We start from the raw sequence: 27956 nt of genomic DNA on the forward strand, positions 1-27956 counted from the left end.
ATCCTGCTCAGCTGCCACACAGGATATTTCTCTACTCACGTTTTCCAGGGTAGGGAGCCGCTGCTTCAAACTCTGTTTGATAAAGGATGGGGGTTAAGCCAGACACAGAGGACCTGGGGAGAAGTGCCCCCCTCTATTCTATTCCATGGTGCCACGCAACAGGAAGTGTGGAAAGCAAATATGGATTTGGGTCTCATTTCCTATGGAGCCGGGCATGGAAGCTGCAAGAATCCGAGCAGTGGGATAGGGGATTTGGGCACATGGCCATAAAGAGTCTGAGATCTGGGCTGGGAAGAGCAGGACCCAACAGTGTTGTAAGCAGTGATTGGAGTGAGGCACGACGCCAGGGTTCTAATCTTGATTCTTCCACGGACCCGTGGTGTGGCTTTGGACAAGTCACTCCATCGCTCAGTGCCTCGGTTTCCCATTTCAGAGATAACAGATGGAGACGTGAAAAGCAGTCTGCCAACGCGAAGCGTTCCTGTGACCATGCTGTGGGATGTGTCGCAGGGCCTGGGCCTTACTGGACTGTTAACACGGTTTGACAACATAGCTATAGCAGCATTTGGTGCTGTCTTCACAGAAACTGCACAGTGTAAACAGATGCTGACTTTTCATTTCATCTCCGCTGCTATACATGGGACTTGAGAATTAAAAATAAATAAGGCTCCACTGCATTATAATGAACCCAAAAGCACAGGCCCTTTTCACGTGAGCCAATGGAGACTCCCCATTGGTTGTTAGCAGTAGAGGGCCCATGACACATAGCACTGCAGTTCTGACTCCTTCCAGCAGAGGGCAGTGGTGAACACACATGCTAAGTCCATCTCTTTCCCTGGTGTTTATCCCCCCCATATTTACAGAGCAATCAGATCTCCGCTCAGTCTGCTAGCACAAGCCCTTCCAGTCTCCTCTCCTAAGACAGCCCCACCACTCCTCTGATCATCCTCGTAGCTCTTCTCTGCTCCGGTTCCCATCTGAACTCCTCTTGCTGACCAGACCAGCACACAGGATGCCAGGTGAGGTCTCACCCCAGGGCCTTGCACACAGGCACTAGCACGTCCCTATCGCTGCTGGAAATACCTTGCCCAGCGAGATCTTACAGCTGCTGGGAAGCAGAGGCAGAAGGGATGGGAAGCGGAGCGTGCTCCGGCCAGCAGGAGGCGCTGCGGCGAGGGGGCGTGGGAAAGGTTGGTGAGCCGGAACCAGGGGAGTACAGCGGCCCAGGGAGCTCACCCGCACTTCCTTGTAGAGCCGCAGGCAGCTCTGGTTCAGGATGAAGTATCGGTCGTGGAAGCCCGTGCTCAGCCCAAGCCCCAGCAGGTTCCTCTCCTCCCGGAACTTCATCATGCCGTGCTTGCTGTCGCCCACTCTGCTGGCTGGGGAGAGCAAAGGGGGCCGGGGCAGGGAGCTGTTAGAGCTGGATCGCGAGGGGTTAAACTTGTGGCTGCAGGGGGAGGGTATAGCGCCGTGGGGTGAGACCCGGGGTCCCAGGACCAGCCCCACAACGGACAAACTGCAGGTCCCACTGGCAGCGGTGGCCTCAAGGAAAGGTGCAGACACACGGACACGCGCCAGGGCCCTGCAGGCCTCCCTTTTCGGGTTTCGAACCCTGGTCCCTTGTGTCACCTCCCCGCCTTGAGGGACCAGCAATGGACGCAGCAGGGTCCCTCTCCAGAGGGCCGGCAGGTCAGAAGATCCGGGCAGAAACTCCCCAAGGCAGGGCTAGACACTACACGGGCTTCCTGCCCGAGTGGCAGGGTGAGAAGGAGGGAGGGTGCCGGGGGCAGACAACGCCCCGTGTCTTGTCTTTGTGACCTCTGCTCACAGGATCAGCTCCGACCGGGTCGGGACTGAGCCATCCCCCCCGACTGTCGGGATTCTACACATGCAATTCCAGGGCTCCGGACGGGAGGATTTTGCAGGCCGTGCCCAACACACTGTACCCCCGGCAGGGCCCGTGTCACTGGGCAGAACCGCTAGCCGGGTTGGCAGGGGCGCGCTCCCTTTTGAGTGATGAAGACTAGGACGTGGGGGAACCCGGAGCGGCCTGGATCCCTTTTGCGTCGCTGACGCCCCGAGGCAACTACCTACCGAGATAGATGAGCATGTTCTCCATGGACAGCTGCTTCTTCACCACCAGGTAGCTGTCCGTCCCCAGGCAGTGCACGATGGGCAGGACTTTTTCAGAGTAGTGCAAGGGCCGCTCTGCACGGGGAAGCGGGGACAGGTGCATTAACGCCCCCTGCCAGCTTACTTGCCACTCCCATGAGGGTGAGCAAAGCTCGGCTCTTTCCAAGCCACCCAGGGGCCCTGAGCGTCCGCAACGCCCCCCCCCGGGGAAGGTTATAATTTTACATGTATAGAGCCTCCCCATCATCAGAATGCAGCCAGCTCTGGGGTGCGATGTGGGCGGCTGCCGGAACACTGCCTGCTTGGGAGAGGAAGTGAGCGATATCCTGTCCAGCTGAGGCTGCATTTAGGGCAGCAAAATGCGAGTTTTTACACTGGACACCCAGGCCTTGGGCATCTTCTCCTGAAAAGAGAGCCCGGGGCTTCTAGCAAACGCAGAGCTCAGCCCCTGGGATTTCTGATTCATCAGCATAGCGCCCTCTTGCGCAGTGCTGGGTAGGTAACCACTTCCACACAGCTTCAGAGGAAATGCATCTGGTCTCCCAAACAAACACTGGCCAGCCCAAATCCCGCTTAGCTTGTGTGATCTGGCAGCATCGCCAATCGGACACAGGAAAAATACAGCCACGGGACCAGAAAATACGATGAAATGCCACACTGTTCTAGTGCCGACAGGAAAACAGCGAGCACAGTGCGAAATAACTCACCCAATGAATTACTAAACCGCTTCTGAGCAGGGAACTCAGCAATCGCCTTCTTAACAAGTTCTCCTGCCCTGCTCTGACTGGCACTGCGCTGACGCTTGGCGAGGGGATGGGGAAGGGAGAGGAGGAGAAAACACAACCAGGGCAGCTCCAGGGGTTGCTATCAGAGGGGGAGCAGGGTTCACGCCCCTGCCTGTGTCAGGAGCCTGGAGATCAGTGGATGAAAGGGCACAGTGCCTTCACCTCAGAACTCGCTCAGGGGATGGGCAGCTAGGTTTGCTTTGCCCGGAGGCAGCGTTCCCTGTAAGCCGAGCCCTTGGCTGGCCACCCAGAAGAGATTCAAATGCCGCCCAGTTGATGAGCACAACGCCGGCAGCGTGTGTTTCTCCGGGTGGTGCACATCTGCACATGCCTCAGTGCACAGAACAAAAATATTCCACACATAGAGGGGGAAAATGGAAAGGATCATTGCCCAGGGGTGAGACGCCCCCTGCAAAGTCCCACCCATATTTCTGTCTCCTCATCACCAGGCGGCACTTGCCCGGGTTCTCCATGCTGTAGACACTGGGCCACTCTAGGATTCCCTCCCAGGGAAGAACTTGTCTGCCCTGAGCACCTGAAAGGAATTGTGGGAAGGTGCTGGAGGACTACCAGCACTGCAGTGATGTAGCCGGTGTCCTCACTGCTGTCCGAGTGAAAGCCTCACCCGGGATTTAACCTATCCCCCAGGGTGCACCCGCTAGCCCGTGCTCTGCTCTAGCCTGCTTGCCGGCAGGCTCCCATTGGGAGTAACCCTCTCTCCCACCCGGGCACTGACCTGCCTCCTCCCGCTCGTTCACTTCAAAGCAGCTCCAGTACTCCTTCTCCCGCATAACCATTTTCCGCCGGTCCAAGATCTCGAAGGTCAGCTCTTCCGCAGTCATGGTGGCTGGGATCTGAGGAGAGGAAGAAAGAAGCCTTGCTTGTATCTCCACCTCCCTCCGCCTCTCAGAGCAGGCCCGAGCATCCCGTGGGGACCAGCCTCTCTGGCCAGAAGTCAGGGGGCGTTTGACCTTTGCCAGGGCTGTGCTTCTGTCAGAACACCCCCTCTACACTGCCCCGTGCCGGCACGTGCCCAGCACCCCTGGCAAGGCGGCTGGCGAAGACTCCCCCACATCCCCATGCTACGTCACACACCCTGGGGCAGAGGTGGGAGTTTCTACCAGCCCTGCCAGAGCGGGGGCTCAGAAGGGGGTCAGAGTCCAATCAGCTTCCCCACTTCACGCTGTCTGGAGCAACGGCACCGCGCTGATTCCCCCACGCCAAGCAGCACTGCAAACCCCAGCCCCTTGGATCAGAGTGAAGGGAGCATCGTGAGCCACGACCGGGTGTATCCATCCATACAGCTCCCGCACAGCACACGACACGGCTGCCAGCGCACACGCCTGGAGGGCGCCTTTCCCTCTCCACTGCCCCGGCCCTCCCCTCACCTTGACATGCTGCTCCGCTTCCGTCCTCTTCTCCTCCAGGTACACTGTGCAGATGAAGTCCCCGGCTTGCTGGAAGGAACAAGAAAGGGGATTTTACCAGTAGGCTCCTGGTTCCATAGGGACCAGTAGGCTCCTGTGAATCCACTCCAGGCCTGGGCTGCCCAGAATTAACCTGAGCATAGAGACCCCCTTCTGTGCCCTACACTATTCACTGAATATCTCCCACCTCCATCACAGGGTGACTGGCCCTTTAAGGGGAGAAGGGTCCCAAGCCCCACCTGTGACACACACCTCTCTCCAGATGGGCAAAAGGAAAGCCATGTGATCCTTGGGTCATGTGATTTAATCAGGGCCGCACTTAGCAAGCAGCTGACCCTGTTTCCTGCACTACTCTCAGGCAACTCTGCACAATGGATTTTGCCAGAGTCTCACCAGAATACAGTGTGTGCCTGAGCACCCCCTGCTGGTCAGCAGTGACCAGAAAAGACACAGCAAGGGCATGGAGGGTCTCCAGCTGGCTTTGTGGTGGCACAGCCATGGTCTATCCAGGGACAGACCCAGGGGCTGCTGAATGGGAGGGGGAAATAGCTGACGATGTTTTATGTTTGAGCTTCCACGGGGTTAACAGGAAGTGGAGGGAGCTGGCTGGAACCTAACCCCTTCTATCACCTCTAGGATTCTGGATAGCAGAGGGGGATTTGCTTTTGGGAAGGCGAGTGAATGGGCAGCCCCAGCACACACCGCGCCGTACAATTAGCTGTGTCAGAACTGGAACCCGCCTCTCCATGTAGACCTCCAAAGGGGAGAGTGACCCTCCCAGGGAAGCTGGCGGAGGGGACTAACCGTGGCTGTGTGGCTCTGTCGGAGTTCCTGAGGGCTCAGATTTTCAGTGGGGCTCCAAAGAGAAGTCTCAGACCCCAGCGAGCATGTGCAGGGGAGATCCGCCCCACCTCCCTCCCCCGTCCCCAGCTTTGCCAGCGGGCGGCTGGGTCGGCTACCTGGGTACCGCTGGACGAGCCGGCGATCCGCATCTTGATGATGGCCGTGATCTCGTCCTGCTGCTTCCTCATCTCTTGTTCGTCCACCTGCCGAGGGGAGAGAAAGCCAGAGTGACTAAGAAGACTAAGAGGAAAAACAATTGAAGAGAGCTGGCGGTTTTTCAAAGGGGCATTACTAAGGGCCACATGGAAACTATTCCACTGTGTATGAAAGCTAGAAAGTAAGGCAAGAGAACACCTTGGCTTAACCAAGAGATCTTACATGACCTAAAAATCAAAAAGGAGTAGTATAAAAAGTGGAAACTAGGTCAAATGACAAAGGCTGAAGATAAACAAACAACACAGGTGTGCAGGGGCAAGATCAGAAAGGTGAAGGCACAAAACGAGCTCAGTCTAGATACAGACATAAAGGGTCACAAGAAGATAATCTATAAATATATTAGAAGCAAGAGGAAGACCAAGGACAGGGTAGGCCCATTGCTCAGTGAAGAGGGAGAAACAATAACAGGACACTTGGAAATGGCAGAGGAGCTTAATGACTTCTTAATTTTTATTTTCACCAAGAAGATTGATGGTGATTGGATGCCTAACCTAGGGAATGCTAGTGGGAATGAGGTAGGTTTAGAAATTAAAATTTAAAAAGAACAAGTTAAAAATTACTTAGAAAAGCTAGATGTCTTCCAGTCACCAGACCCTGATGAAATAAATGCATCCTAGAATACTCAAGGAGCTGAGAGAGGAGGTATCTGAGCCGCTAGCTATCATCTTGGGAAAAGTCATGGGAGATTCCAGAAGACTGGAAAAGGGTAAATCTAGTGCCCATCTATAAAAAGGGAAATAAGAACAACCCAGGAAACTACAGACCAGTCAGCTTAACTTATGTGCCAGGGAAGATAATGGAGCATATAATTAACGAATCCATCTGCAAACATCTGGAAGAAAATAAGGTGATAGGTAACAGCCAGCATGGATTTGTAAAGAACAAATCATGTCAAACTAATCTGATAGCTTTCTATAAAAGGATAATGAGTCTTGTGGATAAGGTAGAAGCGGTGGACGTAGTATACCTAGATGTTAGTAAGGCATTTGATATGGTCTTGCATGACCTTCTTATCAATAAACTAGGGAAATACAACTTAGATGGGGCTACTATAAGGTGGGTGCATAACTGGGTGGATAACCGTACTCAGAGAGTAGGTATTAATGGTTCAGAATCCTGCCGGAAAGGCATAACAAGACGGGTTCTGCAGGCTTCTGTTTTGGGACTGGTTTTGTTCAATATTGTCACATTACCGAATTGGAGGGAAGCAGCCAGATCGCTGCTGCACCCCTAGGTGGGGGTGTTGGTCCCAGAAATCTGTATGAAAGGGAGCCATGTGGGGTATTGAATGGGAGCTTGTTGTTTTCTGATCCTGTGTACACTGTTTATGTGAGTATATAATGTCTGTGTGTGTAGATCTGTAATCTGTGTGGAAACTGAAGATTTCCCTGCATGTGGTTAAGCATTGGGCAGGGCCGAGCCTGTGGAGCCTGTGGACATGCTAATTACCTGTGGAACAATGGTTCTCAATGGGCCAAAGACACACCCAAAGAATGGGGGCTGTCCTGAGAGCAGCCAGCAGGGAACACAGAGAGGCTGAGGACCAGGTGACCTGCTACATACTAGAAGAGGCCAGGAAGGAGTATAAAGAGGCCATGTGGTCGATGCCATTTTGTTCTCAGCTCAGCACTTCATCCCAGAGGCAGCACTGCAGGGATTGAAGAGCCTGGAAGACCTGTGAACCTATCCTGACCTAGGATGCACAATAAGAACTTTTAAACCAGCAGCTGCAACACCTCTGCTGGAGCCTGCATCGAGAACTGGGAGATTCGGTGCATGTAACGTACTGTACTTTAATAACCTTACTCTCATGCTTTTCTTTCTTGTAATAATAAACCTTTAGATATAGATTCTAAAGGATTGGCCCAGCGTGATTTGGGGGTAAGGTCCAGAGGGTAAATTGACCAGGGATCTGTGGCTGGTTTCTTGGAACCGGACAGAACTTGTTCGGGGTAGGTGGGATTGGGTGCTAAGACCCCTCACCTGTGTATGAGGCCCGGGGCCATCTGGGGCACGGATATTGCTGGGGTGTCGGAGGGGTTTTGCTCGGGAGGCTTCAGGCAGGTTGCTGAAGCGCTCTGTGAGACTGGTTTTTGGCCTGTGTGGAGAGGTCGCCAGTCAGGGGGACTGTAAAGAGCCCCGGATTTGAGCAATTCGCCCTGAGCGGACGCCCTAAGCTGTGCCCAGACACGGCCCGGTCCGTCACAAATATCTTCATCAATGATTTAGATATTGGCATATAGACTACGTTTATTGAGTTAGCAGATGATACCAAGCTGGGAGGGGTTGCAAGTGCTTTGGAGGATAGGGTCATAATTCAAAATGATCTGGACAAATTGGAGAAATGGTCTGAGGTAAATAGGATGAAGTTAAGTAAGGACAAACGTAAAGTGCTCCACTTAGGAAGGAACAATCAGTTTCACACACACAGAATGGGAAGTGGCTGTCTAGGAAGGAGAACTGCAGAAAGGGTCTAGGGGTTATAGTGGACCACAAGTTAAACATGAGTCAGCAGTCTGACACTGTTGCAAAAAAAGCAAACATGATTCTTGGCTGCATTAACAGGAGTGCTGTGAGCAAGACAAGATGAGTCATTCTTCTGCTCTACTCTGTGCTGGTTAGGCCTCAGTTGGAGTATTGTGTCCAGTTCTGGGCGCCACATTTCAAGAAAGATGTGGAGAAATTGGAGAAGGTCCAGAGAAGAGCAACAAAAATTATTAAATGTCTAGAAAACATGAGCTGTGAGGGAAGACTGAAGGAATTGGGTTTATTTAGTTTAGAAAAGAGAAGACTGAGAGGGGACATGATAGCGGTTTTCAGGTATCTAAAAGGATGTTACAAGGAGGAGGGAGAAAAGTTGTTCTGCTTGGCCTCTGAGGATAGAACAAGAAGCAATGAGCTTAAACTGCAGCAAGGGAGGTTTGGGTTGGACATTAGGAAAAAGTTCCTACCTGTCAGGGTGCTTAAGCACTGGAATAAGTTGCCTAGGGAGGTTGTGGAATCTCCATCACGGGAGATATTTAAGAGCAGGTTGGACAGACACCTGTCAGGGATGATCTAGTTGGTGCTTGGTCCTGCCGTGAGGGCAGGGGACTGGACTTGATGACCCCTCGAGGGCCCTTCCAGTGCTAGTGTTCTATGATTCTGTGACTGACCCCTCTGCAGCCCAGGAGCAGAAAGGCCAGGTAGACAACTTCATGTGGGCCCCAGCTTTGGCGTGGACACAGCCTCCTTCAACCATGCCAGGGCCCCTGCCCGTCACTGAGCTGTGCTGGTGCCGGGTCACCCCGATGCCCAGCTCTGCTGGCCCAACAGGCACTCAGGAAGCCAGATCTCTGGAGCACGGTGTCTGACTCGCTGGCTAGCATTCGAGCCATCAGACCACACTGCTCCACGGAAGAGCTTGTCCCTGCTGGCTGAAGCAGGCCAGATTTGCCACAGTCGCTCATGAGCCTAGCGAACAAGGGGAAGGCTCTAGGCTCGGAAACCGTCCGGCCTGTCGAGGGAGAGGCTTTGGGGAGCAGGGCGACGTACATTAAATATCACCACGTAGTGGCTAATGAGATCCTCCACCACGCGGCCCGCCTTGTAGTCCTTCCCATCCGTCTGGAAGAGCGTCGGCCCGAAGACGATGGCCAGGTTGTGCGTGTTCATCTGGTTCATGTTGGAGAAGTACTGGACCCTGCGGAAAGCCAGCGCATTAAGGGGTCTCCCGCAGCCGCCTCCGACTGCCTGGGGCAGAGCGAGAGAGGAGTAATGCCCCCACCCGCCTCCTTGCGCTCTGCCCCCGCCGGCCCTCAGATCTCACCAGCACATCAGGGATTCGAGGGCCCTCCGTGGGTCGTGGGTCTAGGCCCAGCCCTTCCAAGCTACAGATCTGCGTGGGAGCTAGGTGCCTGATCCCCAGGTGAGATCTGGGCACAGGAGTGGCTCTTTGTGGCGGGGACCCTCTGGCCAGACACACCTTGCTCCATCTCTGTCCTGGGGCAAGCCCCCAGCAGGGACGCTGTCAGGTCAAAGGGCCCAGCTGCTGCTTGCAGGGGGCGGGCTTGGAATTCTGCTCTGGTTCCAGGCAGGGCTGGCGGGCGCCCGGGAACAGAACTGCCGAGGAGCGGCTAGGAAGGAGTTCCTCTCTCGCCAGCCTGTCTAAGGCAAGGAGGTGCGTTTCCTGTGAGATGTCAGGGGGACCCTTAGCCAGCCCACTGAGGGCTCCTTGGCTCTCCGAAGGGGAGGCAGAAGAACCGGTCCCAGATCCGGAATTAGACCTTCATCCTAACAAGCGTGTGTGGATCTGGAGCCGCCTGTATATAAGGGTCTCCCCGCACCCCCACGCAGAAGGTCACTATTATCCCTATTTTATGGATGGGGAAACTGAGGCACCGAGTGGCTCAGTAACTTGCTCAGGGTCCCATAGGGAGTCGGTGGCAGAGCAGGGGGCTGAGCCCAGGTCTCCTGCATCCCTGGCCTGTGCTTTAACCCCTTCCCCACCATGGAGTGGTAGAGAAAGACCAACACTTCTCTCGTCGGATCACAAATGGGCAAGCAAACACGGCACCTCTTTCCTTAGCCCGGGCCCCTGGGGAGTGGCTCTGTGGGCCCCAGGCCTGGCATGCCCAACTGGCAGGATAGGGCACTCAGCTCTGGCACCCTCTGGAGAGCACTGGCATGAGAGGCGTGTGCAGCGGGGCTCAGCCATGCCATGTGCCCCTTACCGGTACAGGTGGTTGATCAGCGCTTTGAGCGTGGCTCTGTTCACCATGGGGAGGCTGCCCAGCAGCTGGCGGTACTGGCCGATCTTCTCCTCCTCGTCTTCGATCGCTGGTGGAGAAAGAAGGGGAGCACCAGGCTGAGCGGAGCCGCTGGGCGGCAGGACGGGCGGGCGTAGGAGACGGGGTTACGGGCTGGATTGGCTGCTTGGCTTCCCTGCCAAGGCCTGGTCACAGTACACCCTGAGCTGGACTCTCACCGGAGCCACCTCTGCTTCCCTAACCATGTCCGTCCGTTTCCCAGCAGACCCCTCATCTCAGCCATGGGCCCAATCCCCCGGCAGCAGAACCAAGAGACAAAGGCAGCCGCCAACAGCGCCAGAAGCAACACACCAGGGAAGGGCAGGTGTATTCTCCAGCACTCTCAGAGGCTGCAGCGTTCTGCCGGGCAGAGCTGGGCCGTCAGCCAGCAGCCACCGCTCTCCAGCCACTCAGCTCTGCAAGCAGCACTGAAGTAAGAGCAGCACTCCCCTTCCCCCCCTCGCACACACACTAACCTGGCAACCTTCCCAAGTCCCTTTTGGGTCAGGACCCCCAATCTGAGACACGCTGGTCTCCCCTGTGAAATCTGTATAGTACATAAAGACCAGAGTTCATGGGAGGAGACCAGATTTCACAGTTCATGAGGTGTCTTTTATGGCTGTGAATTTGATAAAACAAAGTATACCTCCCATTTCACAAGTAGGGGAAACTGAGGCACGGGGCGTGTCTTGCCCACAGTCACCCCGCAGGCATGTGGCAGAGCTAGGATTAGAACCAGCAGCTGACTTCTAATCCTCTGATCTAACCCCACGCCTCTTGTCTCCCCTCTGGGAGGGCCGGGTAGGGTACGTCTACACAGCAACATCGTTTCGAAATAACTAGCGTCATTTCGAAATAATATGGAAATACTGTCGAGCTGGAGGACTTCTTGCTCCGACTCCTGTAACCCGAGTTGTAGGAGGAGTAAGAGAAGTCGGAGGACAGGTGCTCTGTTTCGAAATAAGTGCTGTGTAGACACTCCCAATTTCGAAATAAGCTACGCAACTGACGTGCCTCAATTTGCGTCGCTAATTTCGAGTTAAGCCCTGCTGTGCAGACACACCCTTAATGCCCTGGACTCCCTATTAGCCTCTCCCTTCAGGGCACCAGCCTCACTGCAACGGTGACAGGCTCCTAGGCGTACGGACTGAAAGGCCAGAGGGCACCCCTGGATGCTGCAGTTTGGGGGCTGGCCACAGATGGTGCAGACATTACAGCTGCGCCCCTGACCTGCTGCCTTCAGCCAGTCCTGGCAGTGGTCCTTGGTGAAGAGCCCGTCCCCGAGGTCTCGGAAGAACCTCTTCAGCGTGTTGGAGACGTCGTCCACCTGGTGCTCCCCTTCTTTAAGCCGCACCCTGCGCGCGTCCTTCCGGAGCATCTCCAGCAAGCCGGTGGTCTTGGAGTTCTGGCCGCTCTTCCTGTAGATCCCCTCCGAGGTCAGCCCTGGAGTGGGAGAGGCCACAGTCAGCCGAGCAAACAGCCTCGGGTGAAGGACAAAGAGCCACGGTGCCGGAGGCCCCTCCCAGCAGGGGCCTGGTGGCCAGTGCTCCCTGCATGTTGAGCGCTTGGGCGGCTGCGCAGAAGAGACTCCTGTGCCGCCCCACTGATCAGCAGAGCGCCACAGTTTCCCACAGCATGTGTTTCTATTGGTGGTGCACACCTGCCCATGCCTTCGTGCATAGAACAAAATTTATTCTGCCCACGCATGGAAAATATAGAAGGAACATTGGCTGGTGGTCACTGTCAATGTCTGTGAGAGTCGGAGAGCCAGATCCAAAGCCAGTCTAGTCCTCGGGTGTCTTTCCCCTGCACTCCAGGGGCTCTGGGTCCGGCCCTTGGGCAGCGAAGAAAACAACCCCCTGTACTAATCAGCTCTTTAAGCCTCAGACCCACACGAACTGGGGCCCATGTCAGCCCGGAGTCAGTAACCCTGCGACGTGGCGCTGCTGATCTCGACGGAGCTAGAAGGAGCCCAGGAAGGGGGATGAGCACAGGGCAGGAGGGAGCTAGAGGCAAGCCTGTTTGGAGGAAGGGAACTGGTCACAGGGGAAGGCACGTGGCAGACGGGGCAGCCAGCCAAGGGAGGGGTTGCTACGGAGACGCTTTCTGACTGTGAGACCTCAGAACCTCACCCACTCCCTCCTGCCAGAGACCCCGAACCTCTGGCCTAGCTACTGACGTCCTCAAGCCCCAGTTGGAAGAGTTCCAAGGACTCCACCACTGACAGGAGTTTAACCCTGCCAGGGCCCCGTGCGCCGTGCCGCGGAGGAATGGGGCACTCAGAGAGTGACAGGTTAGGGTGCTAGTCAGTGGCCAGCCCAGCACCAAACACCCAACAGACCGGGAACCCCTGGGGAAGGGGGGGTGCGTACCGCACTGTGTGATGTAATCGATGCATCTGTCTACGATGACGGGGATGTCCGACTCCGTGAGCTGCTGCTCGGACAACGTGTCGCCGGAGCTCCCCGCGGCCTTCTGGATGGCAGCCACCCAGCCCGAGAAATCCAGCTTCCTCTCCCCTTGGATGTAGAGCGTCCTGGGAGACAAACACGGCCCCGTGTCGGTGGGGTCAGGGGGCTGGGAAGACCGTCGGCTGCAGCAGCCCAGCCCTCAGACCCCTCGCCTGCTGCACTGAACTCCACGCTGGCGGAAGGTGCTGGTGTCTGCACGCTCCCCCCCGCAACGGCCCTGCCCACCTCGACTCATCTCGCTCTGGGCCTGCCCACCTACCTGGCCGGGCTGCAGCCTTTGGGCCTTCTGCCGGCAGCATGAGGAGGGGGCAGGTTGTTGGGGACAGACGTGGCCGTGCCGAGGTGGCGCCTGCGCCCCCAGAAGCGGGCTGAAACCCACCGGATCATTTTGCCTGCTCCGTGCCTCATGTGGCAGGGACAGTCACTTCCTACCTTGGCTAGTGTAGCCTGGTTTGACCAAGGGACCTAGGCAAGTCCCCGTCCCACCCCCAAGGCACTTTCTCTCCCTATCAGCTCTCTGGTGAAACCCCGCAGCTCTTAAGAACCTGCAGGATCTGGCGACCCCCAAAGGCTCCCTCCCTCGATTCTACCCCGTTCCGCTCACACTGCAGGCAGGCGCTTTACCTTCTTCTCTCCACCAGGACCAGGCTGTCTCCTTGGATGGCTGTGGGATAAAAAGCAGAGGTGCCGTGAGGTCTCACCAGCCCGGGACGCTTGGCCTGCCCACCCTTCGGCCAGAGGGAGGGAGGAGCGGGGTTCTGCAGGGGAAAGCCCGGCCGTCCAAAGCACCGACTGCCAACAGAGCCACGGACACGAGGCGGCCCCACAGCCATCCTGCGAGGGGCGGGGCCCTGAAAGAGCAGCACTAGGAGACTTCGCTCCCGGTGGGCCGTTGAACAACGAGGCGGCAAGCAGCACAGGCCTCTCGGAGTCGGCACTGAAGCAAGCCCCAAGTCTGGGGACGTGGGTATTAACCTCTCCGTCCTGGGCCCTCACCTCCCTGCCTTTCCTTTCTACCGGGAGGGCTCTCCCTCCCCGTTCCTCTTTGGCATGTCATTGTGGAGCATTGCCAGCATGCCGCACCCCAGAACTGGCTGCATTTCAGCACGGGGTGGGGGGTAATCCTGGCCTAGAGCGTGCTCCGAGATGCTCTCGGGTCACAGGCGCTGTCTAAACTGAGCGTTCGGTACAAACACCCGCGGCCTCTTGGACTGGGTTTAACGTGGCGAGGGGCAGCCCCGGGAGTGGGTGGGGACAACACCTGTCAGGCCCCGGGGCCAGCCCCGTCTCCATGGAGAAGCAAGGCGAGGGGCCCAGGAGGAGGCAGGGGTGGGGTGCGTACAGAGCTCCTGCAGCTTCTTCAGGTGCAGCGCCTCCTCTTGGTCACTGTCCTCGAAGAAGGCATAGAGGGTGCCCTGGGCGAGGGCGAACCAGCCCTCCTTGGCCCGCTCCAGGTTCAGGCCGCCCTTGTACTGCAGCCGCCCGATGCGCTCGAAGTCATGGCTCAGCAGCTCCTCCACGTGCGGAGGGATGAAGGACTGGGCAGTGGGCAAAGGAGGAAGAAGAGAAGCCGTGAGCCCCCCCTGCATCTCTGCAGCCCCCCGGCAATGGAGGCTGCGGAGGCAGAGACCCCCATGGAGCTGCACCTCCTGCGGGAGGCAGGACAGTGGGAGGGGGAAGCTGCCTGCGGGGCCAGGCACCGGCATCTCTGTAGCGAGATGTGGTGTGGAGAGGCCTCCCCGGCACAGCCCCACATGGGAGCTGTCTGGGCTGGGGAAGTCTCCTCGCTGGGCCCCTCGGGGCCCCATGTCCCCACCAAGTGGGAGCGAATCTCTCCTGCCGTGTGGGGAGCTACACTGACCGGGACTCGCTCACAGCCCCTGAATCTGGTCCCCCAGGCCTGGGGGAGGGGGGCGGCTACCCTGGAGGAGTCACAGAGCCAGGAGAAAGGAGCAATAAACAGGGCCTCCCTTCCTTCTCCCCATGCCCCGCTGTGCCTGTCCTCAGTGGCACCTTCCTCGAGCTGCAGCCTTGGGCACAGCCTGGACCTCCAGGGACTCCGTGGGGCCAGTGCAGAGGTGACACCCAACTCACTCAAGGCGTGCGTCCGCCTTTGGGCCTCGTCAGCCAGTCCCACTCGGGGCCCTGCAACGAGGACAGCTTCCCAATCCCGAGACTCGCTCCCCATACCCCGTGACCTGCCGGCCCGGCCTCCCCTTGGGACCTGTCCTGGAGACCATGCCTGTCCTGGAGACCCCGGTCGTTCATACCCGGACCGGGGTTCAACCCCCAGCAAGCACCACTCCCCGGCGCCGGCGTTAGCCTGACCTTGGCTATGGACTTGACCCACTTCCGAACGGCCTCCGGGTTATCCAGCCCGAAGAGGTAGAGTCTCTCCGATTCGATGCAGACCTCGAACGTGCTCTCAAAGCTGCGCGAGGCAGAGAGCGAGAATGAAGGAGGGAGACACGAGCACGGAGGATTGCATTTAGCCTCCCACCTCTGCTCCAAACTAGCCCCGGCTGGGGGCCCACGCCCAGCGCCCTTGAGTGCCACCGCAAAGGCAGCTCTGAGAGTCCCAGGCTGCTGCGGGAAGTCACAGGAGGAGGAGGCTGGTCTAGAAAATATCCAAACCACAGGACCTGGAAGTAACAGGCGAGTTTATCCCCCCTCCCCCCAACCTCTGTTGGGAAACAAAAAACAGGACTATGTAGCACTTTAAAGACTAACAAGATGATGAGCTAATAAGCCATCTTGTTAGTCTTTAAAGTGCTGCATAGTCCTGTCTTTGATTTCAGCTAGAGCAGACTAACACGGCTGCATCTCTGTTTCTGTTGGGAAAGTAATTCAGCAAGACACAAAACCTCCAATAAGTTCTTCGAATGTCCCAGGGACGACATTTTCTTCCAGACAGCAGAGGAAGAAACCGGGAGGAGAGTGGAGAGCCATTTCAGACTTGACTCTGACCAAACAGGGGAGGGGGGAATGGGGAGCAAAGCCTGAGTCCCGTTCTACAAATGGGGAAATTCAGGTCAGGCTCGCTCACTTATTCCACATGCAGCTCTAGGAAGGGCTGTATGGCCCCTCGGGGCCCTCTGGCCTGGCTCCCCATTGCTGGGCCCAGAGAGGGCTCATTACGTTTCCAGTCCCTACCACGTGCTGCTGCGGCTGGGGTCCCTTGGGGCCACGCGGGGCAGGCAGGCCCTTACCCATGGGTGTCAGGGGGGTTGTTCACCAGGCACACGATCTCCTCCATCTTGAGTTCGCCGTTCGGCGCGGGGCTGCGGTCGTTCTCGTAGTAACTGAAGATGCTGTCGTTGAGGGTGCACCAGCGGCGGCTGAATTCTATGGGGGGAGAGGCGTGAAAGGGGGTGTGGCCTTTACCAGAGCTCACGGACCCCGCCTGAAACTCGTTCAGTCCCCAAGCAAAAAAAAAAAAAAAAAAAGGGTTGTCCAATAGTCAAGCCTGCAAATCCCCCAGGATCTAAGAGCCGAGCTGGCTCTTCCCTTCCCACACCTCTGCCCTGTCGGCCAAATTCTACCCTCTGGGACACCCCTGGTCAGGTCACCAGGTTTAGCTGGGCTGGCTCTGCCGGAGTCAAGAACAACCACAGGATATGCTGGGCATTTACGGAGCCATGTGCCATCCTACACAGCACGGGTCACACCCTATTGCCAGAGACCCCCCGGGTGTGTCTGTGTGCACCACGGGGATAGCTCTCTGCTCCCTCTTAGGGCATGTCTGGACGACATCCCTCTTTCCAAAGAGGGATGTAAATTAGGCAGATCGAACGTGAAAATAAAGCGGAGATTTAAATATCCCGCACTTCATTTGCACAGTCACGTCACAGCGTTCTTTCGAAAAAGGGTATTTCGAAAGCGAAACCGCCATCTAGACGCGGTTCTTTTGAAAAAAAAAAAAAAAAAAAACCTCCAAGAGTACGGGATCTTTCAAAAAAGGGTTTTTTTCTCCCTAAAAGAACCGTATCTAGATGGTGGTTTCACTTTCGAAATACCCTTTTTCGAAAGAACGTGGTGATGCGATTATGCAAATGAAGCGCAGGATATTTAAATCACCGCTTCATTTGCATGTTCAGTCTGCTTAATTTCCATCCCTCTTTCAACAGAGGGATGTCGTCTAGACACAGCCTGAGAGACCCTTGATTGTGAGGATGTATTATTTGTTTATTGCTACAGGGCCTGGATGTGGGATGACCAGCACCACATGGGGTCCCTCCTGGCTTCTAATCGCTAGAGATCAGCTTACACCTGGAATGGGGAGAGACCTTTACCGGGATCCAGGCGTCACCGAGCCACCGAGCCTCTACCTGGAAGGACAGTGCCCCCTGGCTGTGCCACACCCTGCAGCCATGCCCCCCCCCCCCCCCCCCCCCGCCGCCCACCGTCCTTCTCTACCCGGCAGGGAGCCAGGGAAGCACCTACCTTCCCGAGATTTCCGTTCATGCACTGGCTTGGCCATGGAGGGTGTCTTGTACAGGAAGCCATTGTGAGTGACGGACGGCAGGACCACCGAGTAGTGCTTCTCCGCGCTGCTCCCCGTCTCCACCCGTGGGATCTCTGCAGTCACAAAGGTGGGAGAGGCCCATTGGGGATGTGCCATGCCCAGCGGAGGAGAGGCTGGAACTGGGAGCCAAGTTTCGCTGTGGCATTGGCCACCCATGGCAAATAGCAACCTCAAGGGGGTTAGGGAAACTGACCAGCTTCCTATGGTAACAGCTCCCAGCAGCCAGCAGATCAGCTGCTTTTATACCCCTTGGGGGGCCAGATCCCGTCCCCAGCCCCTCGAGCTGCCCAGCCTGCCCAAGGGAGATGTGTTGACCCCTCGTCTGCCAACTAGCAGGCCTCAGTCACAGCACCCTGTGCCCAAGCCCCCTCGCACATCGTGGGAACACAGCAGCCCAGGATACAGCAGAGGGGTTACCCCGGCAGGGCAGCTGGCGGGGAGCTCCGGGCGCCATGGTGTGGCAGCGCGTCGGGGTCCCCCACCTCCTGCACCCCCATAGTGGCACGAACAGACTCCACCAGCCAGTAGAACAGAGGGAGTTTATTGCTTCTCCAGGATACAGCACAGCACAGATGTCATCTGGTTACAGGAACTGGGGCTAGGAGGCCTCAGTGCCCCCCTTGAGATGGGGGGTGGCTGGGCCCTACAATCCCAGCCCCCTCCCTAGCTCCTTCTCCTCTGCTTCCCAGACCGAGACTAAAAACCGTCCCTTCCAGCCCTGCCCCCCCCCCCCCCCAGCCAGGGGCGGCATTCCACCTTCCTTTGTTCCTCTCCCTGGGAGGTAACTGGTTGAACAGGTTCCCTCCCTGTCCCATCAGCTACTCTGCTGGGCCGGGGTACAGACAGCAGCCAGTGGGGGTCACCCACAGCCCAAGCCCAGCAACCAGCGAGGTACCAACACTACGTCACACATGGCAAGCTAGCAGTGCAGGGAACGAACCTTCTGCATCTGGGGCGGGGGTGGTAGGAAGTGCAGACACGACGTGCTGTGCGGGATCAAGTGGACAGACCAGGCCTCTGCAGGGAGCAGCACCTGCCTGTTACACCCGGTTTTCGACTGTCCTGAGAGCTGCTGCGGGCGCTCTTAGTAACCGCGGGGACAGGGGCCTCTCCTGGGAGCTTGGGGCTTGGCATCCCAGTGCCGCCTCACTGCTCCCTCTCGCTGCCCTCCCACCTCTGCTGCCTCCCAGCTACCCTGCTCAGCCCCCGGCCCTCCCAAGGGGTACACGGGTCACTTCCTGCACCCCGCGTCCCACACTCCCCAGCTGCCTAGCCCAATGTGTGACTCAGCCTAGGTATGTGGCAAACCAGCTCTCAGCCAGGAGGGCCAAAGAGTGCGTGGAGGCCGGTGGAGGCCAGGCACAGTCCTAGGGACTGCAGGCCGGGCGATCTCAGTGCGGAGGCTCGGCCATGGAGCTGTCCCCGCGGAAGCCAGGCTCCTGCGCCTTTCCGGGTGCGTGGAAGAAGCAGGGCTGCGAGGGGCCCGGGCTGACGGCTCCAGCACTTGGGCTGCCAGCTGGAATGTAGGGAACGGTTCGTGTCCCGCCTGGCGGTCGGCTCCGGAGGCTGGGATGGATCAGGGCGTGAGAGGGCACATTCAGGGCAATCCCAGGGGCAGGTGGATTGTGGGAGGATGAGAGCAGGGAATCGGAACTGGCCCCTCTCCAGGCTGTCCGAGAGCCCCGCGACAATAGGCAGGGCCGGGCCGGGGAGGCGCTGTTATTACAGTCCCTTGTTGTTTCCCTGCGCATTGGAAGGAGCCAGCACAATCAGCCGGAGCTTGGCTCTCCGAGCTGACAGCCCTTTTGTGCAGCTGCTTCCAAGCAAGCTGGAGGATGGGGATTGCTGAGCCACCCAGACCGGATGCCGGGAGGGGTTAGCGACCTTAAACCAACCACCAGGCTGGAGGCGAGACAGAGGCCGTGTCCTCATGCCCTGCCACTCCAGCACTGAATTCCCTGCCAACCTTCGTGGGGGGAAAAAAACCTCTCCCAGTCCGGTGGAGGGTCTTGTGGCTGAGACACCGGCTTGGGGCTCAGGGAGTCGGGCTCTGTTCCCAGCTCTGCCACAGACCACTTGAGTTAGTCACAGCACCGCTCCGTGCCTCAGTTTCCCCTGCTGTAAAACTGAGACGATCCGCTTTCCTTTCCTCCCACAGACGCAATTCAAGCTGAAATCACCCCCGTCTGGGCAGCGTATCGAGCTCCTCCCAGGGAGGGCGCCCGAGAACCAGGGCAAAAGGTAACGAGTATTTCTTCAGTGCCAATGGCATTCCTGGCGCTTTACAAACCGTGGAGAAGATGAAGTCCTGGCCCCAAAGAGCACAGCCAAAACCCTGCTGGTGGCCCGGCCTGCTTTAAACACTGCTCTCGCAGGCTCCGCTCTGGGGCACCATCAGCGAGACCGGCCCAGTGGGGAGGGGTATGTGCACAGGGAGGTCTTTTGTGGTTTCATGTGGATGCAGACCCTGGTTGGGGCAGTAGGGCCTGGACGTGAGAAGCAGGGGATCTCAGTTCTATTCCCAGCGCTGCCATGGGTGCTTTGGGGCTCAGTGACCCCTCGGTGCAGTGCTCGGAGGTCTGTGCGAGTAAGGAGCTGTGCGGTACGAAGTACAGCCCTAGCCGTCCTGCCGCGAGCAGGGGGCTGCACGGAGTGGTCCCCGCCTAGGAGAGGTTACAGAGGCCTATCTGAACCATCTGCCTTGGCAATATGGGCACAGCAGGTTTCTCCAGAGGTGTCTGCTTCTGGTCTGGCTGAAAATTGCCTGAGAAGAGCCCCTCCGGTCCGGTATTCGCAGCCCTTTTGTGTCTGGCCTCGGAGGGATCCCGGCAGCGCAAACGGCTGGCCAGGAAAGGGAGCGGCACGGGGGATACATCAGCACTTGGGCTCCTCTTCTGCACGAGTGCATATTTTCCAGTCTGACCTGCCCATCCCTCCTAGAGAGGGTGCTTATCTCCTGGCCAGAAATGAGCTCTGCTGAGCAGACTCAGCGCACAAGCAGCAGGGAGCAAGCCCGGAGGGGCCTCAGGAGAGGGCCTGGATGACCTAAAAGCGCTCAGATTTCTCTGATTCATCGTGCACAGGCCGGAGAGGGCTCCCAGCAGCTGGATTTCCTTTTGTGCTGACATTTCCAAACTCGTTGGGCCAGATTTCTCCCTTCCCCCCCATAGATTCAACCACCTCTCTAGGTTTCCAGGTCACTCAGACATTGCAGTCATGAGCGTGCTGTCTATCGATTGGCCTGCAGCCCAGCGGCAGAGACTGACGGGCCCGCTGTTCCGGGTTTCACCCCGTGCCTCTGGGCGTCGACTCCCCGAGGAAGGACATTTTCTCTCCTGCTCTCTGCAAAGTCCGGGTCCCTCCCAGGGTCAAGGGAGCTGTGCAAGAGCCAGGAGTAAGCCTTTGGAACGACAGACTTGAGAATTTTGCCCTGGGGAACCAGAGCTGTGGGTGAGAGATGGGCCGGAAGCCAACCAAAACCTGGGCTTGTTTGCAGACCGACGGTTATGCCATCGCACTGTGGCTGGGTCTAACCTCCAGGGCCGCAGGCGGCAGAGAAATGTTCGCGAAGCTGCAGGGTGCAGGGAGGATTATATTGGCGGTGCAGAGCATACGTTCCCCCGGAGGCCGTGAACTGCTCGTACGTGTCTCGACACGCTCATGAAGGGTCGCATGCGGCGAAGCAGGAGCCATGCGGAGCAGGAAGGCAGCTGGGAGGTCGGGTGCTTGGCGCCACACAGGTCAGACCCCAGCGAAGCACTTGGGTCTTTTGCATGGTTCCCTGGACAGACTCCTGGCCCTCCATCGCACAGGCCCCAGCTTTCTCTCAGCACTGGCTGGGCCACAACAGCCAGACAGAGGCAGCCATGGGAGAAAGCCCTGGGTGCTGGTTTCTGGAGAGGTCCCAGCAGTGGGCTGGAAAGTGGAGCTCCGCAGCGGGCCTCCTAGGGCACGTCTACACAGCAGGGCTAAACTCGACATAAGCTGCCCACCTCGAGCGACGCTAATTGTGTAGCGTCAGTCAAAAGAGCCCATTTCGAAGTTGGGCGCGTCGACGCAGCACTCATTTCGAAATAGAGCCCTCTTCCCCCCCGCGCCCCTTACTCCTCCTACAGACAGGTTCACGGAAGTCGGAGTAAGAGGCTCGTTACCGCGCTCACCAAGTCGTTTCGGAATAAATAACGCTGCTGTGTAGACGTACCCTTAGGGACTGGGAACAGGCCGAATAGGAACCGGCATCTCCTCCCACCACCACTGCTTCGGGAGAGTCGCTCCAGATTCCGCCGGCGGCAGCAAAGAGCCGACTCAAGTCTGCTGCCTCTTGTCTCCCACCGCAGGGGCCAGGAAGAAAAGGGGAGAGAAAGCGGCTTTTCGGATGCTCACGACGGGAATGCAGGATCCGGCTCCACAGGGCTCCCTTGAGTCAGACGCTGCCCTGGATTGCTGGGGCATGCTAACACAGCCTGGAAAGATGCTCCGGGTAGATTCCAGCCAGCCTGCCAGGGCAGTGAGAGAGAAGCAGCCGCTCCCATGGTGACCGGGCTGCGTGCTGCGTGTTCTTCCAGTAAGAAGGGCTTTTAAACGAAGTTTTAAACGTGTGCTACCAGCCGACGCCAACCTACACCCATGGCAGGTCCCTCCTTGTTCATACCCCCTTCCCGTGCTCATCACAGTCCTGGCACTTTCCTCTGCAGAGGTGGGAAAAGCTTTTCCAGGCAGCTCACCAGATTTCAGCTACACCCAATGCCTCTGTGTTTGTGCCAAGTCTGGTCCTTCCACCGTGGGACCAGGGATTCAGTTCTGGCCAGCCCATGAGGGAGGGGAGAATTCTGAGCAGGCCCTGGAATGGGGCGAGGGCGGTTCTGGATTCATGCAGGACCCACAGCACCAAAGCCCTGACCCCCGCGTGCCAACACTGCCCAGCTCCAAAGAGCTCTGCCTGGTCCCTAGCACGCCGCGAGGTAAGTGCTTCCAACACACATGCCCAGGATGCAGCTGCAAAGCAAGAAACAGGACCCAGGCCATGCCATCTGCAGGCACGTCCCATACGCTTCTTCAAGGGCTCTCAACACTTGGCTCCTCCTCCCTACTGCGGCTCTCAACGCACTTGGCACGTTACAAGTCCAGCCTCACTCGCGAGGGAGGTGAGCGTGCCCGGCCCTATTTTACACAGGAGAGAAACTGAGGCACATGACGTGACTTAGGATGTAACCTTGAGCCAGTTGGTAGCACAGCAGAGAACAGAGCAGCCGTGTCTGATGCTCTAACCACTAGCCCATCCCACCCGTCTCTCTCAGGCCAGGAAAGTTCAGCACCCCATTCTGCTTGCGGCTTGGGGGCTCGGCCGAGGCCTACCAGCTCCGCTTACCTGAATTTTTGTTCTGAAGCAGGAATTCCATCTGCAGCCTCTGTCCAGCCTGCTCTGCTATGGCCGTGGGGGTCGGGAAGTCAGGGTCCCCAGAGTTGCAGCTCACCTCCGCTCCACAGAACACCAGGGACTGAGTTTCCGCCACGTCGCTGGTTGTCACGGTAGCGCACAGGGCCTGCAGCAGGGCAAGGAAGGCAAGAGACCAGTCCAGTCGCTGCTGGAGACACAGAGATGGGGGCAGAGCATCCACTGAGAATGACAAAGCCCCCTCACCCGCGAAAGCCAGGGCGGGGGGACGGCTCCAAGCTGAACTCAGCAAAACAGGCTGGAACAAACTATCGACGGAGGCTGAAAGCCCGCAGGCGAGGGCTGTGAGACTGCTGTAGCAGAGAGCTGATTTGCAGGCCAGCTAGGGAAGGGAAAGGGGCTTGAAGTGGGGGAGAAAGTTTGGAGCGGCTTTGGTTTTAAACCCTCCTAAAGGAGCCTCGGGTGAAGTCATACAACCAGAGGGTGGGACAGCAGCCGCTGGCCAGAGAGAAAACAAGCAAGCCCACAGGAGGAATTCCAGAGCGCCTCTCCGGCCAGCCAAGAGACGGCGGAGGGCGGGGACTGGACTTTCTAAGCAAACAAAAATACAAAGCCCAGGAGTGAAAGCGGCTGCAATCTGATACGGCCAGCCTGGTTTCTGTTGTCCTCCAGCCCAGTTGCTGCTCCCACACTCCTTCCTCACCATCAGCGTGAAGCAAAAGGAAAAAGTTCAAAAGTTAATTACTACCCCCACCCCCACCCACAACTTTGCCTGGGGCATGGAAAAAAATCAACTTTCCTGACACCAGCAGTTACCAGTGAGGGCTTCAAGGTGTCTCTTAAAGGGAGGCTCTGCACAGCTCTCTGAAATGTGCTCGTTTAAAATATTTCAGCTCCCTGACAGAGCCCCTGGGAAACAGCCTGCGCTGAAAGAATTCCTTTAGAACCATATCACAGGGGCTTGCCTGCTGCCCTGCGGTATTTAGAAGGGTCGCGGGGAGAAGAGGGAGGATAACACCGCAACGCCCTCTGGTGGCTGGGTCTTTAAAGGGTAACAGCTTACTACTGCTACCAGCCGAAGAAGAAATTATTTCTCAAGCAGCAGAGATCTGGGCTACAGTGCTAATGACCCTTCCAAGGTGGCAAGTTGAGCCCCAGTAGACTTCACTCGCTTGTTGTGACTGGCCAGCAACAGGACATCTTCTAGTGACCCAGTGGCCTAATGGTTAAGGTGTCAGCCTCCAGAGCTGGGGATTCTGGGCTGGAGTCGCAGCTGGATTGTGTTGATATCGTGTTTACTCATAGACTTTAAGGTCAGAAGGGACCATTATGATCATCTAGTCTGACCCCCTGCACAGTGCAGGCCACAAAATCTCACCCACCCCTCCTAAAATAATCCTCTCACCTATATCTCAGATATTGAAGCCTTCAAATACTTTGAAGACCCCAAAATGCAGAGATCCTCTAGCTGTGATCTGTACCCCATGCTACAGAGGAAGGCGAAAAACCTCCAGGGCCTCTGCCAATCTACCCTGGAGGAAAATTCCTTCCCAAACCCAAATATGGCGATCAGCTAAACCCTGAGCATGTGGGCAAGACTCACCAGCCAGACACCCAGAAAGTTCTCTCTAGTAACTCCTATCATCCCTCCATTGACCTATTTCCCACTGATAATGAATGGTCAATTAGATACCAAGATCCTGTTATCTCATCAAACCATCCCCTTCATAAACCCATCTAGTTTAATCTTGAAACCAGATAGATCTTTTGCCCCCACTACTTCCCTTGGAAGGCCGTTCCAGAACCTCACTCCTCTAATGGTTAGAAACCTTCATCTAATCTCAAGTCTAAACTTCCTACTAGCCAGCTAATATCCATTTGTTCTTGTGTCCACATTGGCATTAAACTTAAATAATTCCTCTCCCTCCCTGGTATTTATCCCTCTAATATATTTAAAAAGTGCAATCATGTCCCCCCTCAGCCTTCTTTTGGTTAAAGTAAACAAGCCAAGCTCCTTGAGTCTCCTTTCATAAGACAGGTTTTCCATTCCTCGGATCATCCTAGTGGCCCTTCTTTGTACCTGTTCCAGTTTGTTTGTCTGGCAGAAGGCAGGACTGGGCAATAGGGGATGGATCGCTTGTTGTTCAATGGGCTTAAATGACAGCAAGGGAGGTTTAGGTTGGACATTTTTCCTAATGTCTTCATTCAAGCTGATTAAACTCTGGAATAAGTTGCCTAGGGAGCTTGTGGAATCTCCATCACTGGAGGTATCTGAGAGCAGGTTAGACAAGGGATGATCTAGACAGTGCTTGGTCCTGCCGTGAGGGCAGGGGATTGGACTTGATGACCTCTCGAGATCCCTTCCAGCTCTAGTGCTCTAGGACTTAAGCAACATATATTAGGCGGCACAATGCATGAATCCTATTGCCCTTTGGTGGATGGGCCATTAGTAGGTAAGAGCTTATTACTGCTAGAGGAGCTACTCCCTTCGGTCAAACCTGCTTTGGTGCTGATTGAAACATCCTGGTTCCAACCTCGCTGCTCACACACGAGTGAGTGTGGAGGGGGGGGTCATTACACATGTCCGACCAATCTTGCCCCCTGCCCTGCTATTGCCCCTATGACACTCATGAGCCCCCCAGCTTCACAGAAGGAGCTTGCAAGGAGCTACCCGCTCCAAAGCCAGTGTTCAGGGACTGCCAACTCCTGGAATAGACCCGAGGCCCCATGCACACAAATACTGATCGGCAGAGCTCTGCAGAGGGTAAGGGGCCTGTGAGAGGCCCAGTTCTCGAGCTGTTGGTCAGTAAGACCTGTTCTTTTCAGGCCAAGCAAAGCCACTAGTCCTCAGTGAGGACGGGATCTATGCCCAATGCAAGTTTCACTCTGTTCTGTATGGTCCTTTGGACTGCGTGCAAGGGAATTCCACTGCCAGCTCCCTGCATTGCCCTGAGCCAGCAGCCATCTGGTAAACAGCAGATTGCAGCAGAAAGATGCTCTGGGCCATTCCCATTGCCCTTCCCCAAAGGCACTGCACCCAGCATCCTTGGGGAGTGACTAGCGACGGCGCATGTGGCACTCGGGGAGCCTAGGACTTCTCTCTTCCTGCAGCACGGGGAGTACGGAGCCCAAAAGGCCATTTGGGCTCCGCGGTCCCCCGAGTGAGAGGCAGGAGGGGGAGGCGAAGGGAAAGAGAGAGACAGAGAGAGAAGCAGGAGGCGGACGAGAGACAGAGACGGAGCGAGAGACCGGAGGCTCAGGAGAAAAGACCGACATGGAGGAGAGACCTGACAATCCCATCTTATGACGGGCTAATTGTCTAGTATCTACATAAAAGTAAAATACAAAACCCCAAAGGGGGACATCAAACCTGCTAAAACACCTCAAGAGGTGGGACACACATACTCACACACAACTAAACACCAATAAAAGCCCAGGTAAAATGGGTGGCGTTGGCCTAGCACCGAAACAGTCGCCAACATTGGCGCCAGGCAAATGTCCCAGGAGAGAGAATTCCACAGCCTGGGAGCAAAGGCTGAGAAGGCCCTGCTGTGCGTAGATGTCAACCGTATCTCCATAAGTGGAGGCACACGGAGCAGAGCCTCCCCAGTAGACCTCCATCCCTGGGCAGTTCGTATGGGAAGAGATGGTCCTGCAAATACCCCGGTCCCAACCCATTTATGGCTTTATAAGTCATAACCAAGACCTTGAATTGTGCCTGGGCACATATCGGAAGCCAGAGCAGCTGCCGGAGCAGCGGCATAGCATGCGCCGTATAACGAGTGTTAGTTAAAACTCGAGCAGCTGCATTCTGGACCAGTTGAAGCATCTGAAGACTCTTCAAAGGCAGCCCCACGCAGAGCGCCTTGCAGAAGTCTAATGGGGATGTGACAAAAGCATGAATCACCATAGCCAGGTCGTTCTTCTTCAGGAAGGGTCGCAGCTGGTGGATCAGCTGGAGCTGCCCAAAAGCCCTCCTGGCCACCGAAGAAATCTGGTTTTCAAATGTTAGAAAAGGGTCCAGGAGGACTCCCAAGCTGTGCACTGTTCTTTCAAGGGGAGTGTGACCCCTTCCAGAACAGGTAATGCACCACATTCCCGGACAGGTGGCTTCCTAATCCACAGGATCTTGGTCTTATCTGGCTTCAGTTTCAGCCTGTTCGACCTCATCCAGTCCATCACCGCCTCCAGAGACCAGTTCAGATCAGTCACTGCCATACCTGGATCCGATGTCAGAGAAATCGAGTTGGGTTTCATCTGCATATTGATGGCACCATCCTCCAGATCACCTTACAACCTCTCCCAGCGGACCCATGTCGACGTTAAACAGCATAGGGGACAAGATGGAACCTTGCGGGACCAATCACCATGGGGTCGAACAGCAGCCCCCTAGCTCCACCTTCTGAAAGCATCCAGCCAGGTAGGACCGGAATCGCTGCAAGACAGTGCCTGCGATATCCAACTCCACCAGGCACTCCACAAGGATACCACGGTCGAAAGCCTCCCAGAGGTCCAAGAGAATCAACAGGGACACACTCGCCCTGTCTGGCTCCCAGCATAGGTCGTCTACCAGGGCGATCAAGGCAGTTTCTGTTCCAAAACCTGGCCTGAAGCCAGACTGAAATGGATCTAAATTATCCGTTTCTTCCAAGAAAGCTTGGAGTTGCAACGCCACCACCTGCTTGAGGACCTTGCCCAAGAAGGGAATATTAGGGACCGGGCGATAGTTATTTACATTGTGTGGGTCCAAGGAAGGCTTCTTAAGGAACAGCTTTATCACTGCCTCTTTCAAGGCAGCGGGAACCATCCTGGATGTAAAAGTCACATTGATAATCCCCGGGACCCAACCAGTCATCTTTTCCTGGCTTGATTTCATAAGCCACGAAGGGCTGGAGTCGAGCGAGCACGTGATAGGTCGCAGTCCTCCAAGCACCTTGTCCACATTTGCAAAAGCTGAAACTGATCCAAAGAAAAGCGACTGGGCAGTGCGCTCAACACATTCCGTACCCCGCTCGCAGGACAGCCAGAGTCCAAGTCAGGCCGGATCGGAGTAACCTTAGTTGCAAAGGGCTTCGCAAACAAGTCGCAGTGAATTGCTGAGGACTCCTCCATCTCATCAGGAGGGAACAGGCTGTAAGAGGCCTTGCACCACTTGAAACAATTCCACCGGATGCCACTGTGCACACATGATGCGGGCAGAGAACTCTCCTTCGCTGTCAGCGCCGTCACAGAACAGGCTCGCAACTCAGCCCTAACTCGCAATTGACCCGGTTCAAATTCTCCTCCAGAGCCGTGTAAGGGCGCTCTAGCCCTCGCACGGCCCGTTTCTCCACCTGCAACTCCCCAGAAAACCAGGGCCAAACTTGGTTTGACT

At 56.5% G+C, this 27956-nt stretch overlaps 1 protein-coding gene across 9 annotated transcripts in view; it reads right to left on the minus strand.

The window, feature by feature from the left end:
- ARAP1 (ArfGAP with RhoGAP domain, ankyrin repeat and PH domain 1) overlaps nucleotides 1–27956 on the minus strand; it is a 213665-nt gene that overhangs the window by 14273 nt on the left and 171436 nt on the right. For 8 of the 9 annotated variants that reach the window (XR_012900822.2, XR_016348578.1, XR_012900821.2 and 5 more), the window contains 16 exons: nucleotides 22556–22730; nucleotides 17106–17240; nucleotides 15872–16007; nucleotides 14991–15093; nucleotides 14005–14200; nucleotides 13287–13326; nucleotides 12564–12727; nucleotides 11422–11634; nucleotides 10117–10222; nucleotides 8939–9086; nucleotides 5305–5391; nucleotides 4307–4375; nucleotides 3655–3772; nucleotides 2095–2208; nucleotides 1237–1379; nucleotides 40–72 (listed from right to left, as the gene is read on the minus strand). Coding sequence is in view for 2 of the 9 variants with exons in the window: in XM_089775809.1 (XP_089631935.1) it covers nucleotides 40–72; nucleotides 1237–1379; nucleotides 2095–2208; nucleotides 3655–3772; nucleotides 4307–4375; nucleotides 5305–5391; nucleotides 8939–9086; nucleotides 10117–10222; nucleotides 11422–11634; nucleotides 12564–12727; nucleotides 13287–13326; nucleotides 14005–14200; nucleotides 14991–15093; nucleotides 15872–16007; nucleotides 17106–17240; nucleotides 22556–22730 (1980 nt within the window). In the remaining 7 variants the exon portion in view is untranslated. The remainder of the gene's footprint in view (nucleotides 1–39; nucleotides 73–1236; nucleotides 1380–2094; nucleotides 2209–3654; nucleotides 3773–4306; nucleotides 4376–5304; nucleotides 5392–8938; nucleotides 9087–10116; nucleotides 10223–11421; nucleotides 11635–12563; nucleotides 12728–13286; nucleotides 13327–14004; nucleotides 14201–14990; nucleotides 15094–15871; nucleotides 16008–17105; nucleotides 17241–22555; nucleotides 22731–27956) is intronic. The other variant, XR_016348579.1, reaches the window with a different exon arrangement.

Source organism: Pelodiscus sinensis, chromosome 1 (genome assembly GCF_052426305.1).
Source record: "Pelodiscus sinensis isolate ZL-2025 chromosome 1, ASM5242630v1, whole genome shotgun sequence".
NCBI lineage: Eukaryota > Metazoa > Chordata > Testudines > Trionychidae > Pelodiscus > Pelodiscus sinensis.